A 19,173-nucleotide genomic window follows, 5' to 3' on the forward strand; every position below is an offset into this window, starting at 1 on the left:
ACCTCTGCCCAATCATATACTTTGTTAAGGTCTCTTTGTAGAGCGTTCCTATCTTCATCACAAGTTAATTTCTCTACTTATTCTTGTGTCATCAGCGAAACTACTCACTACCGAATCCTTAACATTACTGTCTATGTCTTCAATCATAATAACAAACAATATTGCAGCTAGCACCGTACCTTGTGGCACACCGGATATTACCTTGGTTTCATCCGATTTCTCATCGTTTGCAATAACTATCTGTTTTCTGTTGTGTAAAAATTCTTTTAACCATCTTCCTACTTTATCTACGATATTGTGTTTTCTAATTTTCTTTGCTAATATATTATGGTCTACTTTGTCAAAAGCTTTTGCAAAGTCTAGATAAACCACATCTGTTTCATTTCCGCTTTTCATATTTTTGAATATGTTCTCACGGTGGACTAACAGTTGGGTTTGTGTACTTTTTCCGGGTACGAAACCGTGTTGTCCTATATTAAACAAATTATTTTTTATTAAATGTTTCATAATATTTTTCTTCATTACCCTTTCATACACTTTCATAATATGTGATGTTAGACTCACAGGCCTATAATTACTTGCCTCTAGTCTTGATCCACTTTTGAAAGTAGGGGTGATATATGCTAATTTGTGCTCATCATAAATCTTGCCTGTATCTACACTTTGTCTTAATAATATTGCAAGTGGCTTTGCGATAGAATGAACTACTTTCTTTAACAAAATAGCAGGGACTCCATCCGGCCCTGCAGCAGCTCCATTTTTAATTTCATTAATTGCCTGCACAATATCAGCTTCATTAATTTCTATGTCAGCTAAATATTCACTATTTTCTTCCCTTACTTCTATATCATTAATTCTATATCATTATCTTCATTATCTATTCTAGGGGTGAATTCTCTTTCTTATATCGTTCTGCCAGTATGTTGCAAATTTCCTTTTTTTCATTCGTTAATCTCCCTTCAATTCTCAGAGGGCCTATTTCTATTCTGCTTTTATTCATCTTCTTCGCATATGAGTATAATAGTTTGGGGTTTTGCTTGATATTTAATAGGGTTTTTTCTTCCAAGTCCCGTTTTTCATTTTCTTTTGATTGTATAATCTTTTGTTCTGCATTTTCTATCTTACTTTTTAGTTCTATAACTTTCCATGCATTTTTTTCTTTTGCAAGACCTTTTTTCCACTTTCTGATTTTCTGGAACAAGATCCTTCTGTCTCTTGGTATGCATGAATGATGTTTACTTTTCTTCTTCGGTATATATTTTTCCACTATTTTCTCCAATATTTTATATAATATCTCCGTATTTACCCTTATGTCATCACTTACGAAAATGTTATCCCAATCTTTGTTTAATTCTTCATTAATTTCTGACCATTTTATATTTTTACTGTAGAAGTTGTATTTTTCATATCCTTCCCACTTTTTCATTTCTTGCTTATCTCTATTTTCACTTGCTTTGGAATGAACTGTTAATTCTATGACATTATGGTCTGAATACTCGCATTATAAACTATTATTTCTTTAACATAATTCATCTCGTTCACAAATACTAGGTCTAAAGTATTTCCTTTCTTGTTGGCAGGTGATTTATTTGTTGAATGTTGTATTCTAGTAGCATATCTAATAGCTTTTCAAATTACCTCTTATCTTCTGCACTACTATTACTCTCTTTTTTATATGTATAAGTACAACCACAATCTCCTATTCGTTCTTTCCATTCTACGAAAGGAAAGTTGAAGTCACCAGATAGGAGAATAGTCCAGTCCTTGTGATTTCTACATATATCATCCAATTTTTCAATTATTAAGTCAAACTCTTTAGTATTAGGAGGTCTATAATACTATGTTCATCACAATTTTTCAGATTCAAATTCTACCGCTATTAGTTCACATTCTGAGTTACTATATTTCTCATATATTTTTCCTTGTTTTTTGTCTTTCCCATATATTGCGGTTCCCCCTTCATTCCTATTTTTTCTATCTGATCTATAAGTTTGGAACCCTTTTATTTGATCATCATTCCCAGTCTCTTGGGAATACCAGGTTTCACTTATATTCATTATATCTATTTTCTTTTCATTTTGGGTTAGTTCTTCTAAGTACTCTATTTTTCTTTTTGAGTTACTCGTAACTAAACCCTGCGCATTCATCACTATGATGGTTTGCGTGTTTTCTCCTTCATTTAATAATGGTAGTAATAAGGATTTTCCCATGTCTCTTTCCTGTTCTGGTATGTTGTTCTTTTTTTCATTTCCAGAAATTCTGACATTAAAAAATCCAACTTTTCCATAATATTTGATCTTCCTTCATCATAATTATTCATTTTGTGTCTGAATCTGCAATTTTCTCCGTTTCTGCAATATCCTCTTGCATAATAAATACAGTTATTATCTCTTGAGTAGAATTTCGGAGCTGATGCTTTGAAATTTTTTGCTGACACCTCTGCATATCTCATTGGTGGTTTGCTTTTCTCTTTTACCTGATATTCTTGATTTCTCTCTATTTGTTTCTTTCTTATTTTGGATTTTATTACTTGGTTGGTTATTTATTTGATTATGATTCATGGCTACAAGGTGCATATATTTGCATTTTTTGTCGAACTTACATCCTTTTCCTTCTTTTAGGTTTTACATATTTTTGGATGCAGATCTCTGCAATCATCCCCATATCCATCTAAGTATGCACATTTACCATATATTTCATAGTTTTGACATATATTAGGATGTTTGTAGTAACATCTTTCTCCAAATCTGCAATTCCCTCTTTTCAAAAGGTTGCAGATTTTGTCTTGCTTGTCTATTTTTTCCTCTTTCCCGTCATTGTGTAGATCTGGGTAGAGCCTCTTCGGGATTTGCTTTTCTGTTGTCATATCGTAATATTTCTTCGTAGGTATGCTGCTTTATTGCCTCATATGTAGTATCAATGAGTATCTCTGCATCCATACTTTTATCTTGTTCTTTGTTTTCCTTATTTTTTTCTGTCATTTCATTTTTGTTTACTTCTCTTCCGTTTTCCTCTTCTTCTTTTTCTTCTTCTTCTTCTTCCTCTTCCTCTTCTTCTTCATCCTCAACTATTTGTACATTCAATCTTGATTTAATAACATTGTCTATCCATGATAGACATGTTGAACAAAAAATTCTTGTATCTTTTCTCAAATCTTGTATTACCTCAGCACACTGTGGATGGGTCGGAATGTTGCATGCAGCACATTTTCTGATTGTTTTGTGGATTGACTATGCTATACCAAACCTTACACAGTTTGCATGCTTTTGGCATTCTTTTTCCTAATGCATCAATTAGGATATTCACAAGATTCACCTTATTCATTTTCTTTGTCGGAATATGTTGGTTTATGTATATTTTCTTTATGAGTCTCTTGACCACTTGGATTTTATTTGGAACTTCTTCAATTATTTTCAAGATGTTTTCATTAGATTTGTTCCAGTTTGAAGGATTATATCCTTCTAATATATCTATGAATGCTTTTGTATCTTTTTGGTTAGGACTGTTGCTGATTTCATAGATGAGAAATGCCAGTTCCCTTCCTGCTACCTCATCGTATTGCGAATCTGCTAAACACGCCAAATTACGCCACCTCTTCCCGCAGTTGGAACTTACTGCCATCTTGTTCTGATTTATAGTATTACACTTGATAAACTAACTTAGAAGACGCTTATCCTACTATTTTCACACTAATCTTATCACCGATAGTTCACGAACACTTCTAGATATTTCTCAAATTCTAGTCGTATGTTAAACTTGTGATATCTGTTGATTAATCTGACTTCACGCGGGTACGTCTCACCAAGCAAGATGGCTACTACGAGAGAGAGAGAGAGAGAGAGATGGGGTGATTGCCGGGAGAGAGAGAGAGAGAGAGCCTGTGTATGTAATGGGTGTGGGGGTCTGCCTTCCGTTTCGTGTCCACGCTTACCTTATGAATACTGGAGGGATAATCCCCCCATGTTATATAATATATATATATATATATATATATATATATATATATATATATATAGATATATATATATATATATATATATATATATATATATATATATATATATATATATACAGTGGTCCATCCATATTCGTGGGGAATGCATACCAGACTCCCCATGAATAGTTAGAACCTGCAAATAGTTAGAACCTTTATAAAAATGCTTAAAACCTATTTTGTTAGTTAAAACTCAAGAAAAACCCACTAAAAGTTTTTATACCTTGTTTTTTATTAGTTTTATCACAAAAAGTGCATTTTATGATGAAAATGATACAAAATCCAGGAATTTGTGGATATTTCTCAGAAAAATACAGTGAATAGGCGAATTTCCCGCGAATAATGCGGGGAAACGTTCCAGAGAGAAATCTGCAAATGTGTGAGTCCGCGAATCCGGAGAACGCAAATAATGTGGGTCCACTGTATATATATATATGTATTTAATATATTTATATTTATATATAGTATATATAGATATATATATATATTATATATATATATATATATATATATATATATATTATTTTATATATTAATATACATATACATCATTCGAGCTACAAATGTCCTTTAATATCTAATTCGCTCTACCTAGGAATTGATATATTTTCATGTATGTACCGAAAGGGAATTTTTAGTTGATAATAATTTCGTCCACCCCATGGGATCGAACCACCGTCCAGTGGACGGGAAACGAAATCAGGAACGGATAGTGACGCTACCGAGTCGGCCAGCAGAGAGGCTAATAAGTTTCATATCGATTCTGACCATTACAAGTCGCCGTCGATCTCGGCGTTTTCGTAATTAGAATCGATATGAAACCCCCTCAACCATGCTAGCCGATTCGAGCGTTTGACCCACGTAGCCTTGTTATGAATACTTATCACATCACCGTGATTCATATAAATCATTCGAGCTACAAATGTCCTTTAATATCTAATTCGCTCTACCTCAGAATTGATATATTTTTATGTACCGAAGGGGAATTTTTAGTTGATAATAATTTCGTCCACCCCATGGTACATATATGAAAATATATCAATTCCGAGGTAGAGCGAATTAGATATTAAAGGACATTTGTAGCTCGAATGATTTATATGAATCACGGTGATGTGATAAGTATTTATATACATATACATATGTATATACATATCATATATATATATATATATATATATATCAACTATAATCTATATATATATAATATATATATATATATATATATATATATTATATATATATATATATATATATATAGTATATATATATATAGATATACTATATATATATATAGTATAGTATGTATACCCCTAATTAAATTTTGCATTGGGCAATTTGAACAATGTACAGCAAGGTCCAAGTAGTACGTATATTGTTTTGATCTTCGTGTTTTGCTTTTGTACCGATGAATGGAGGGGGGTGACAGACATTCAGCTTATTACTGTAACCCTCGGTGGTCACTTGATTCCCTTAATCATCCATACACGAGGAAATGACAGCGCCGCTCAAAAAATCTGCTAATTCCACCAAATCGTTACCCTTTTTCCTGAAACGTTTGAAAGAGTTTAAGAAAATATGGCAGCAGTGCTAATCACCCTCGAGTCTCAACCTTTCATAGCCAGAGTATACTGTGTGTGAATACTGCTGTAATGTTAGTTTCCATTGCACTGAAAGATCCTTTGAAAGAAGCCAGGAATGAGCCCACACTTGCATGATGGGCTTGAACTCCAGTGGGTACCAATTCTGAAAGATTAGACCAGGGGTTCTTGAACAGGGGGCATCCATACCCCTTGGTGGCATGAGAACCACATGCTGGGGTGTAAAGGACGTGATCTCTGGACATTTGTATACAATTGATTTTAATTGTCCAACTTCTCTAACTTCACCTTCATCCAGATTTTTGCTCCCCACTAAGACAGTTCATTTCTTGTGTCATTGGTAAATTTTATTTTGAAGTGCTCACTTATAAATTCTGAAGGGGTAGTCAAGCCACAAGGCATAATTGTTTGTTTTTTCCAAATACTTCAAAGTAGGTGTCTCGACTGTGGAGAATATGTTTTTTTTTTTTTTATATCAGTGAATTATGTCTTTGTAGTAACAACTAGTGGTATTTTTCATTGTTTATTATATTCTTACGTATATATAGGTTGCTTAATGTAATGAATAACATTATTTGAAGAGATGTTTAATGTAAATGTTCTGCAGTTTTTTATTTATAATAAAGTTTACTAATGAAATAAACTAGGTAGGGTCATTTATCTTATTCATATTAAATGTTCAATAAAATGAACATGGTAAGGTATTTTTTTCACGTAGATTTTTATAATGGAATCAGGTAAGTATACTTATGTAAATAGAGTATGTAACATGAATGTGAAAATGTTTTTGTGCAAGTTACTTGACATGTCAGCATTTTGGGGTGATATAATTGAAATATACTGTTCTGAAATTATTATTCTCTCTTTACATTATGGGTATTTCCATACCCATAATGTAAAGGTTTTGGGTCTGTTTAATGTCTGAATCAGTAACCTCAAGTTATGTAGCATCTGAAACAATCCCCACTGATGGGGCTGCATTATAAAAGCCAAAATGAAGTTGGTGCTCTCATAGAGCCCAGAAAACAGCTAGGTGTTTTTGAGGCTAGGACGTTTTGGATTCAATCCCTGGGCTCTGTTTATAACAAAGAACAGAACCTTTCATGGTTGATGTAAAGTAGTGACTCCAGTTGTGTCCACAACAACCTGGTAACTATGCAAAGTACAATCAAGATATAAATATAAATTATGATAACAGTAATACTAATGGCCAATTATCTAATAATAAAATGTTAATATTTGCAGTTTAGTTAGTAGGAGTTTTATTATTGTGATGTCATTACCAATAATGCCATCATCATTGGTAATATAAATGCCCATCTATTTGAATGTCTACAGCTTGAGTAGATGTGACCAATAGAGTTGCTTGTGAGAAATGCAAAAAGTGGCAACCAAAACTGGAGAATCATATCCGTTATGAAAACTGGCTCCTTGAGATATGTAGTAGGTACTTTCTTCTGCAGTTTACTTATAAGTCGCAGGTTAGAGATGTTTCATTGCAATCTCAGTCATAAAGTTTCTGTAGAACAACAGGTAGAAAGAACTGAATTCTTAGACGTGAATTTATTCTGGTGTTTTATTGATCAGAGATGGAATAATTGGTTGGGTTGATCTTGGCGACTGAATAATGTTGAGGAAGTCATTCAGACTAGGACTATCTGACTGGCTTCTAGGAGGATGTAGTCAGTGTGCATAAAGAAGTTTCCTAGGTGCTCGTAGGATGCTGATCCTGTGTCTTTATTCTTGGAGTTTTCTTTGGAATGAGAGTGCCAGTGTTGATGTTATGAGGTGAGGAGAGGTAGGGTGAGATAATGGGAGGCAATGTAAGGCGAGGAGAGGTAATGGGAGGTGAGGTAAGGTGAGGTGAGGAGAGGTAATGGGAGGTGAGGTAAAGTGAGGTGAGGTAGGGTGAGGAGAGGTAGCCTGAGCTAATGGGAGGCAATGTAAGGTGAGGAGAGGTAATGGGAGGTGAGGTCACGGGAGGTGAGGTAATGGCAGATGAGGTCATGGGAGTGAGGTTAGGTGAGGAGAGGCAGGGTGAGATCACCGGAGGTGAGGTAATGGGAGGTGAGGTAGGGAGAGGTAAGGTGGAGAGAGGTCACAGGAGATTTTGCAATGAAAGCAGGAAATCTCAAATGTGTTTTCCCTGAATCCAGAGTTTGGTCAAGCAAAGAGTCTTGGAAACTTGACAGAAAGTTCAAAGAAAGGAAAACATTAAATCACATCTAAGAAGTAAATCAACATACTATCTACCGCCCTTAATTAATTCATATAGAATTCAGTATTCATAAAAATGTAACATTAAAAATGTTAAAATATTCCTGGAGATTTTTTCGAGGCTTCTTCTTGTCTACCTACCATTTTTCCAAGATGTCATTGAAGGAGAAACTGGACTAAAATAGCACTGAATTCGTCATGTTGAAGATAAAGTGGTACTCAAAGATATATATATATATACTCTATTATATATATATATATATATATATATGTATATATATATATATATGATATCTATATATATTATATATTATATAATATATATACACTATTGTATATATATGATAATATATATTATATGTATATATATATATTATATATATATATATAATATATATATAATATATATAATCTATATATATTTCCTATATATCTATCTATCTATCTTATCTATCTATATATCTATCTATATATATCTATAGATATATATATATATATATATTATATATATATTATATATCTATATATATATATATATATATATAATATATCTATATATATATATATATATATATCTATATGATATATATATGTGAAACCACAGCTTTAAGCATATCAAAGTGTCAGGACTATTACACCATTTATTTACAAGATTAACCTCAAATAATAATGTTTAAACCAACTAGCAAACTAGCAGCACCTTGTAACTATAAAGAATATCATCTAAGATTTAAAGTAGGTCTCATTCGTAAAATATTTCTCAATTTGATATACAAGATAGATTATGGAAATCATGAAGACTCATTACCTATCAAGGGTGATTAGTGGAAATTCTTAATAAAAAATACATATGAAAATAGTTTATAACAGTGTTTACAAATCACGTAACTTAACCCTTTTGATATGTAATAAGTTAAAGCTTGAATCTTTTAATCTAATACATATTAAATATAAAATAAATTATAGTATCTATACTTGTATGAAAATATTACATATTTTATATATTTAAAAAATTTCATCTCATTGTCCTAAATATACTTTAGACTCGTTTACCTCAAAAATATGTTTCTGTGATGTGTCGTCTGCTGGGAATTAAAAGCAAAAAAAAAAAAAACTATTGTCTTTATGTTTGTCTATAAAATACTGTACATTTATAATTTTTAATGGATTTCTATATAAAAGATATGTATACACACTAATTTCATAATGAATACAAATGTATTTGCTGTAAAAAAAAAAAAATTTCTAGGCTTCCTGCTCACACTGTTCTGGTAACTGAGACAGAAGACGAATTTCTGACGGGATGAGAATGATGGTGAAGTGGAAGTGGAGACCAATCAAGTGGGAGGAATGAATTGTGGGGAGAGAGAAAGCAGTTGGAAGAAGACTAGAACGAATTGGGAGGCATCAGATGAGTTGGGAAAATCCGCCAATGGACACCCAATGGAAACATAGAGGGAGTTGATGATGCCCATTTCGCTTCCTTATCTGACCTTACTTCTGCCTGGCTTCTTTTCTTCAGATTTTAATTCATACAGAATCGTTCCTCATTCGTCTTCACTAATCTATGCCGATTATTGGAAGCATCAATTCTTTCATTTAACTTATTTTCTGCTCTAAATAAGGAGAAAATCCGCCTTCAAATATGTCAATTGAAATTGTATATTTACGATCATTTCGCTTTATTCGATTAACCTTCAAATGGGCTTTTTTCAGCTTTTAATTACTGTAGAATTGTTCCTTAATAATTTATGTAGATTCTAGAAGCATATGTTCCTTCATGTATAGTAACACTTTTAACTTCGAAATACGGAAACTAGCATAAAAATATATGAGAGAGAGAGAGAGAGAGAGAGAGAGAGAGAGAGAGAGAGAGAGAGAGAGAGAGAGAGAGAGAGAGAGAGAGAGAGAGAGAGAGGCTATTCCTGACCCTGTACACTCACGAGTTTCTGGTGTTACAACAATTTTAGCCTTATACATACATTAGGACACATTCAACTGTCCTGTCAAAGCCAAACGTCTTAATTCTAATGTTCCTATTAATATCAATACTACTACTATGAGATTCAGGGCCTCTGTAACACGGTTTTTTTGCAATAACTTTATATCTATGCATTTCATAAATATAGCGCTTATTCAGAATACACATTATATCTACACATAAATTTTGACTGTATTCTGCATTACGTAGGTTGAATAAATTTGGTACTTATAATGTAAAAGTGACTATTTTCGAAGACAGGCCAACTTACTCAGAGAAAAGGTTCCGAACGCACTCGTTACGTAACTTATGACAGCATTTCTTTCCTCTTTCTCGATGGATGATTGGCTATACGTAACCAAGGCTAGACCTCTGGCAACAATGACATAAAAATTTAAATACAAACAAAGCAGTACACCTTTATGAACTCTGAAACCTCTCCACTGATAATTGTCATAATGAACAAACCAACAAAATATGTTAATAAATACAAAAACACTTCGATTATTAGTCTAACTCCCAAAATAAGTGTCCTAAGAAATTACAGTCTACTTTATAGGTCACAATCAGATTGACAAGTTGTAGGGAATAGTTGGTAATTTTCAAAAACATAGTAGACAAGCTTGATTTGATAACTGCTCTATCCAATGTCAAGCAATTTTTATTTATTGGCTATCTACCTATTTACTGAAAAAAAAAATAGCCGGTACCGTATTTTGGCTTTAAACCTTCACCAATAATTACATATCGTCAGAATGATGACTACATGAGGCTCCACCCACTTTGGCCTCGTTATAATTCAGGATAACACTGAAGGCTATCATGGGCATTGTTGGATTAGAAAATTCAACTTCTGGCTATAAAAACTCATTTCTCGAGTAGTTGTAAGAAGTGCTAAATGATCCTCAAGAATCCCAGCAGTTGGCCTAAACGTTTACTTCTATTACTACTGTTGCGGCAGCACTACTACAGTAAGTATGGCCACGGGCTTTTTCTTGACTATATAAAGTTGTAAGTCGTAAGACAAATGCAGTTTTGCAACCATGGCGACAATTCCAAATCCTGTTAGCCATTCTTGACTGCTAGGGGTTTCAGAGCCGATAAAACAAGGTGAATGAGTTTCTGTTTGGTGGATGGGCGGGGCAACATTTCGTAAAACGGTGTGTTTACCTTGCTTACGTAATGAATGTTTTTCGACTCCTGGCTCATTATCATTGGCCATGGCGTCGGCTAGATAATTTTTACTCTATAAAAATCAAAACTATCAGGTTTAGGTTATTGATAATGGTGACAAAATTTGTGTGTGCTTGTATAATATACATATGTCAACTTTCAGCTACATCCGTTGCTTTGATAAGGAGCAAAGTCCAAAAAACCGTGTTACAGAGGCCCTGAATCTCATAGTAGTTGAAGGTCAAGTCAAGTATGCCAGAGCCTGAGGGAAGACACAGGAAGTCCAGGAACCAACAGGCGATGGGAGAAACTACATTTGTTCATTTTGCAGGTTTTAATGAAGGGTAGTGACGATTTTGTTGTTGCAGAACCACCATGTGTAGTACGTCAGTTAGTACATAGTCATTTTAAGAGGACTTGAGTCACGAATTGTGCAAACGAGATTGAAACCCAAAAGAAAAAACTTCTCTACAATAATTGCCCACTTTGCTTTGCCCTCCATTACATTTGACTTAACAAAAGGGCAGTAATATGGCTTTGTAGTAGGTACCTTATTCCAACATTTAACCTTCCACACAGCTTTGTTCACAAAGACCAACTAGACCGGTGGCACTAATGGTTAAATGAAGGTTGGGACAGCGAAACTAAAGTCTCAATATTTAGTTACCGTATTCAGTAAATTAGCATATGAATATCCACTAGCGATAATATTTACCACCTAAAATGTTCATTCATTACTGTAGTTCTGAAACAAAGTAACAAGGGTAGCCTTTGTCACCTGTATGGCAAGGGATAGTAAGTAGCTTTAAATGTTATAAGTGTAATAATCCTGAGAACTTAAATTAAATCTCTAACAAGATGCTACTTGGTTTCATCTAGAGATCCGGATCAGGTCTCCAGAGGTCTAAATTATTTGTGGCTTATTACTGCATATCAAGTCTGCTGTCAATATGCCTTCAGTCATACCTTCAACTATTTGGGATAATAGTAGGTACTTGAACTAGGCGTTGGTAACTTCCTACTCAACCCAAGTGTCATGATAATAGTTTAGATATTTTTCCCAACACTTCATTATGCAGAAACCATGCAAGCATCAAGATAAACTCAGTCTTCGAGAGATCTTCAGGTAAAAGAAGTCTGTCTCTGATGAATTGATCGTAGTACAGAGACTGCAAAATCAGTCGCCAGATTTCTGGGCTTTTTTGAATAAGAGAAGAAATGTAACCCCAAACAAAATTAAGTGAAGATGAATCTGAGTTAAAAGACAGTAAGGCAAATATAAGCAGAGGGTTTGTCTTAGTCGGGGACCTCCCCTTGCTAGAGAAAGGGATGGTTGCTTCTATATTCTATAAAGGTAGATAGAATGGTTGCTCTATCGCAAAACTTCCCTGCATTGGTCGCCAGTTCCAGCATGTGATGGCCGGATCCACTCTCTGCCTGAAGGAAGACAAGAAGCCAGTCACTCCCACATTCATTCTCGTGTCCACAACTACACGTCTAAGACAAGGTGCAACCTTGCCCTGATAAAGGAGCCGGATGAGCTACACAAGTTGCTGAGCAGCCTCCACAGGTCCCAAGGAGTAGTTAGCACAGTCATTTCTTTTAGAGGTTAACCACCAGCTACAGAAAAAGTTAGGATTGCAGTTTGAATTAAGAGATACCCACCTAGTAAGGTAGTCAAGTTTTAAACTTCTTCCTCATAGCAGGATGTGTTTGTTGGTTTTGTAATATTCTATTTTTATTCAGACTTTTTAAACTGATTCACTTTATCAAAGAAAATAATCCTGCAAAGTGAATAGTATAGTCATCTATACAGTTCGCCAAAGGACACCTGTTATGTGAATGAAGTTGGTGCATTGGGACCACAAGGAAAGTTGCAATTCAATTGGGAAGAGGTGCACTGGGACCAGATACTCGGTGCATTCAGACCATACCATGGTGCATTCATTCACTTTTGGCAATGTAAAATATTATTCTGATATTAGTCTTTAAGTTTTAACGTGGTCAAATGAAAAATTGTATTTATGTATGAACAATTTTTATTATTTATCAATATTTTCAAAGCTTATACAATGAAATAAAATAAAAAAGAGGTTTAATCTAATCAGAATAACACATTACTTTAGTCATTTACATAACTAGTCTAGTCTCAACACTTCAGACTGGTTAACTTAAAACAAAATACTATACAGTCCACTGTAGTATTTAGTGGGCCAATACAAGGCGTTAAAATTTACTTACAAATGCTGTAGAACATTCTTTGTAGAAGATTAAAACCAAGAACATATAAAAAATAATCAAATAAAACTGCACCTGAATTTCATTGACATTTAAAGAAGGTAATCCTCTCTATTTCCACTAGGAATAAAATTTCATGGAAATATTCAAGCTTACAACTACATATACAAGTGCATATATGCACATTGCTGAATAACAAAAGGAAGAAAACTTCATGTCAGCCAAAGACATTATTAATTCTTTATTTGGAAATCATACAAAAAATACACAGGAACAAGAAACGTGGAGAGGGCAAAGGAAAGTTTCTTAACCTTGCACTGTAGTGTTCATTGAGAACAATTGTAATAAAAAAACTAAAAGTCATTTACTTTACCTTTGCATAAAAGTTACACAAACATTTTGCATCAAATTCACTCTGGCCAAAATGCTTTGGCTCAGCCTTGACTTCTATAAAGACACTGCAAATGAAGAGCCTTCATATGCATTTTCAGTGAGACCCTCCTTCTCTTCTGTAAGTAACAGCAATAATGATATTCATGAATTGGATCATAAAAATATAAATATGGGTTTTCTTTTTTTATCGTCCCTTTTTTTCATAGATTTTGCAGACAAGTTCACAATAATTATCTCCACATCAAGTGCAACTTACTTTGGGGTGCAAAACAGTAACAAATCTGTCAGTGCAACTGAACATCCTCTCTGATGAGTGACTGCTTGTGCATTTTGACACCTGAAAAACAGTCTAGCATTCAGAACCAATGACTGTGATTTGCAGAATACAAGACAAAAGTACAACATGCAGTGTAAAAGAACAATATCTATCCTCCATGAGTGCTCACATATGTTATGAATCTACAAGAGAAAAACTGTTTCAACATCGTCTTTCTTTTGAGTTAACACATTCATTCTAAGATGAACCCAATGAAAAAACCTAATGAAAAAAGAACTCTTGGAAACCAAGTGCAGATACAGGATATGACTTCTTTCTAGCATGAGTTTTCACACACCTTTTGAGACAACTTCATTCAAAACAGATGCAGGAGTAAAGTTAAATAAAATCATGTAATAAAAACTACTTGGACAGAGATCAAGTAAACAGTTTCTGTCTAGTGTGAATTCTCGTGTCTTTTGAGAGGGCTTGGTTGAGAAAAACTTCTTTGACATATAGAGCAACTATGTTGTTTCTCTCTGGCTTATGTTATCCTTAATTTTCAGTTTATATCAGAGGTGCAATGGGCCTCATCCTGGGGTCTATGGTTGCACCTCTATATTCCACTACACTTATACCTAAGGGCTCGTTTCTTGGTGTTTACCATTGCTTTGAGGGCAGCAATCTGTACTTCATTTATAGTGGGCAACTTCATGTACCCTCAAGATATTTTCTCAGATTTTTCTTTATAAGTCTTGTTGCTCCTACCACCAAAGGTATTTTTTTTTCTATTTCCTACAGTTCCCATGTGCTTTTCAGGTCATTCTTCAGGTCTTCATATTTTGTTATTTTGTGCCTTTCAGCTCTATTGAGGCCAAAGTCACTGGGTACTGTCACATCTATAATCTTTGCTGTTTATTCCTCCTTGTTCCAGATCACAATATCAGGTCTCGTAGCACCACCTTCTATATATCTTCCGGTTGGAAATTCCTTGTCATAAAAGATGATAACAGCCCTATTGGAGGTGATTGGATCTGGTTCATGCTCCCACACTTTTTCTTTCACTTCAATTCTGTATTCTTTACATATTTTCCAATATATATTTACAGATCTTGTTGTGGTGGGCTGTGTAGTGACCATCTGCAAGCAGGGTCTTGCATGCTGATATCAGATGACTAACATTCTCAACCACTGCATGACAAAACCTACACTGGTGATTTGCTGATATGCCTGGCATTTTCTTGAAGCCATTTGTCAGGAGGCCTTGGTCTTGGGCTCCTATTATCAGTCTCTCGCCATCATAACCTAGATCTCCATTTCTTATCCGAGTGACTCTTTGTTGTCTATGAAACTTTTTACCAATTCTTAAAATCTTCCTGCTCTTCCATTGTCTTTCCACCTTTCCATTCGAAGTCTCTCCTCTCTGTGACTGTATTTCTGCCTGGTCTTCCTAGCTATTGTTGTTGGTGGAGTCTGTTCAGCACCCTCTGTGTCTTCTATCAGATCTCCTGCAAAGTTCTTGGCCAGTTTTGTTACTTATGTAAGTTGGCTCAGGGCTCCATTATGGTGTATGGCAACCTTTTTGATGTTTTCGTCCTCAGAGCTTTTCAAGTACTGCCCTATACTTACTATTGGTGCTCTGTAGGCCTGGTTAATCTCAGTCAGGCCTAATCCACCTTCTCTGCGTGGGATATATATTCTGTCCATACACTGGTGTCTGTATGTCACGTTATGCAGGGTGAGAATCTTAGTGGTTTTAATATCCTGTCTAACTCACCTTGTGGCCAGTCTACAGTGCCAAAACCATATTTCACCAATGGTATCGCAAGCTGGTTTATGGCAGTGATCTTGTTCTTTGGTGTTAATTCTTTAAGTGGCTGATGTATTCTTTGTTTATCTTTTCTCTCACTTTCTTGTGTTCTATACTAGTGTTTTCTTCTATTCCCAAGTACTTATGTGCAGACTGCTCCGCCTGGTCTTCAACAAACATGCCTTCCTCTATCTTTATGCCCTCTGGTGTTACTCTCTTCCTTTTGTACTCTTGGCACACTTGTCCAACCCAAATTCCATGCAGGTGTCATTTGAGAATTGGTGGACTGTCCTAACTTGTTCTTCCAATTTTTCTTCTGAGTCTGCAAACAACTTCAGGTCATCCATCAAGAGCAGGTGGTTCAGTCTTTTATTCTCTTTTCTGCTTCTGCTCTTGCTTAGGTCATAGCCAGTGTTAATGTTAAGGATTTTACTAGGCGGATCTATGGTCAAGCAGAAGAGAAGTGGTGAGAGGCTGTAACCCTGGAATATTCCTCTTTGGATTTTTATGTCTGGAATTACTATCTGGCCCTCAGAGTGTTTTAGACAGAGGGTGGTCTTCCACTTACTCATCTGTGCTGTCAAGAAAGATCTTATTTCCTCATTGATGTCTAATTCCATACATCTGAATATCCAGGTGCACGGCACGGTGTCAAATGCCTTCTTGTAATCTTTCCAAGCCACATTAAGATTCATTTGTCTTTTCTTACAATCTTCTACATTTGCCTTGTCTTACAATCTTCTAATATTGTTTTGTTTATTAGCAATTGATCTTTAGTGCCTAGTTTTTTTCTTATACATCCCTTTTGTTCTTTTTCCATATATTTCCCTTGATCTAGGTGTTCTTTGTTACTTTTTCTATGGTGAATTTTACTGGTGGCATTTGCTGTTTCTTGCTGTTCTTCTGCCTAATTGTGTCAATTCATGAATTCCCTTGGTTTTGTTGTCTAGGGTCTTCAAACAGTGGCTTCCAAAATCTCTCTAGGTTTTCCTTGCTCGGTGGTGTTCGTACCTCCACTGTTTCTTTCGTAATCTTCTTATACACAATCTTTGGATTTTCACAAAACTGCCCATTTATCTGTATTACTTTTGTCTCCTGTTGTTTGTTTCCTATTTGTGAAGCTAGGGCCTTTATATTGGCATAGTGTTCTGCAGATTTTCCACTCATTTGTTCATCCCCTATTCTGTATTTTTTCTTTATCTTCCATATTTTCTTCAGCAGATTTTGTGAGTGATTTTGATCTCTCATATAATTGGTCATTTGAGAGATCTCTGCCCTTAACTGGTTTATTTTATCATGTTGTTTCTTCTTCCTCTCTAGTATGCAACCTGATATGAGTTGTAAGATTTGATTTCTGGGAAAATGCTTTCCCACATTCCTTGCAAATGAATTGCTTCTCTCCAGTATGTGCTCTTATATGAAGTGTAAGACTTAGTTTGCGGGAAAATGCTTTCCCACATTCCTTGCACATATATGGCTTCTCTCCAGTATGCAACCTCATATGAATTGTAAGATCTGGTTTCCATGAAAATGATTTCCCACATTCCAGGCACATATATGGCTTCTGTCCGGTATGCAACCTTATATGAACTGTAAGATTTGATTTCTTGGAAAATGCTTTCCCACATTCCTTGCACATATATGGCTTCTCTCCGGTATGCAACTTCATATGACTTGTAAGACTTGATTTCCAAGAAAATGTTTTCCCACATTCCTTGCACATGAACTGCTTCTCTTCAGTGTGGATGATTTTCATATGACTTGTAAGATATGATGTGCGGGAAAATGCCTTCCCACATTCCTTGCACATGAATGGATTCTCTCCAGTGTGGATTCTCATATGACTTGTAAGATATGGTTTGTGGGAAAATGCTTCCCCACATTCCTTGCAGATGAATGGCTTCTCTCCGGTATGGACTCTCATATGACTTGTAAGATATGGTTTGTGGGAAAATGCTTTCCCACATTCCTTGCAGATGAATGGCTTCTCTCCAGTATGGATTGTCATATGACTTGTAAGATGTGATTTGCGGGAAAATGCTTTCCCACATTCCTCGCACATGAATTGCTTCTCTCCAGTATGCAATTTCATATGTTCTGTAAGACTTGATTTCTGGGAAAATGCTTTATCACATTCCTTGCACATATATGGCTTCTCTCCGGTATGCCCCCTCATATGAACTGTAAGACTTGATTTCTGGGAAAATGCTTTCCCACATTCCTTACACATGAACTGCTTCTCTCCAGTGTGGATTCTCATATGACTTGTAAGATATGGTTTGTTGGAAAATGCTTCCCCACATTCCTTGCACATAAATGGATTCTCTCCAGTGTGGGTTCTCATATGACTTGTAAGATATGGTTTGTGGGAAAATGCTTCCCCACATTCCTTGCAGATGAATGGCTTCTCTCCGGTATGGATTCTCATATGACTTGTAAGATATGGTCTACGGGAAAATGCTTCCCCACATTCCTTGCAGATGAATGGCTTCTCTCCGGTATGGATTCTCATATGATTTGTAAGATATGGTTTGTGGGAATATGCTTTCCCACATTCCTTGCACATGAATTGCTTCTCTCTTGTATGCAATTTCATATGTACTGTAAGACTTGATTTCTGGGAAAATGCTTTATCACATTCCTTGCACATATATGGCTTCTCTCCGGTGTGGATTCTCATATGAAGTGTAAGACTTTGTTTGCAGGAAAATGCTTTCCCACATTCTTTGCAAATGAATGGCTTCTCTCCAGTGTGGATTCTCATATGGATTGTAAGACTAACTTTCCTGAGAAATGCTTTCCCACATTCCTTGCACAGGAATGGCCTCTCTCCCGTATGGATTCTCATATGAGCTCTAAGAATACGTTTCAAGGAAAATGCTTTCCCACAATCATTGCATATGAATTTCTCTCTGGTAGGATTTGTGATATCATTTGTAAGATTAATTTTCTTGTAAAATGTTTTCTCACAGTCAGTGGATATGAAAGGCTTCTCTCCATTGTCACAGATCCTTCTTTCTTGTTTTACTTCCTTTTTACAAGTTTGTGGATGTTTTTCATTCACTATTGAATTCATTTCATATGAATATTCATCATCTTCATTAGACTCACAGAATTCCTCTGGCTCTATTTTGATGTCCATCAATGAATCCAGAGACAAAAAGTCTCCATCACTGGTTCCACTAAAGGCAGCCAAGTTGCTATTTTCTTGATTTATGGAAGGTAGTGATAATACACCTTCAGTTTCACTTTTCAAAGGAAATTCTAAAGGATGTTCTGGATTCATTTTAGCCTTATGTCCTGTCCTGTTCTGTAATGACAATGTGTTCAATTCACAACTCTTAACACAGAATTGTTTACAAATAATTACTGAATAAATCTGTTAAAAATTAAGTACCTTGAAGGACTACAACCAGATTTCACTACTGATGTATGAATCTAATATTCTAAAAAAAATTTACTTGTTGTTTAAATTTGTTAAATACGCATACAATAATTCACTGTTATCTCATA

The 19,173-nt window shown here is 35.0% G+C and overlaps 1 protein-coding gene across 4 annotated transcripts in view; it reads right to left on the reverse strand.

The window, feature by feature from the left end:
• Positions 1-13,427: 13,427 nt before the first annotated feature.
• LOC135218469 (gastrula zinc finger protein XlCGF57.1-like) overlaps positions 13,428-19,173 on the reverse strand; it is a 136,169-nt gene continuing 130,423 nt past the window's right edge. For 2 of the 4 annotated variants that reach the window (XR_010315339.1, XR_010315338.1), the window contains exon 4: positions 13,428-13,931. Coding sequence is in view for 1 of the 4 variants with exons in the window: in XM_064254793.1 (XP_064110863.1) it covers positions 16,955-18,946 (1,992 nt within the window). In the remaining 3 variants the exon portion in view is untranslated. Of the gene's footprint in view, positions 19,167-19,173 lie in introns of those variants that run through there. The other 2 variants (XR_010315340.1, XM_064254793.1) reach the window with 2 other exon arrangements.

This window comes from Macrobrachium nipponense, chromosome 9 (assembly GCF_015104395.2).
Source record: "Macrobrachium nipponense isolate FS-2020 chromosome 9, ASM1510439v2, whole genome shotgun sequence".
NCBI lineage: Eukaryota > Metazoa > Arthropoda > Malacostraca > Decapoda > Palaemonidae > Macrobrachium > Macrobrachium nipponense.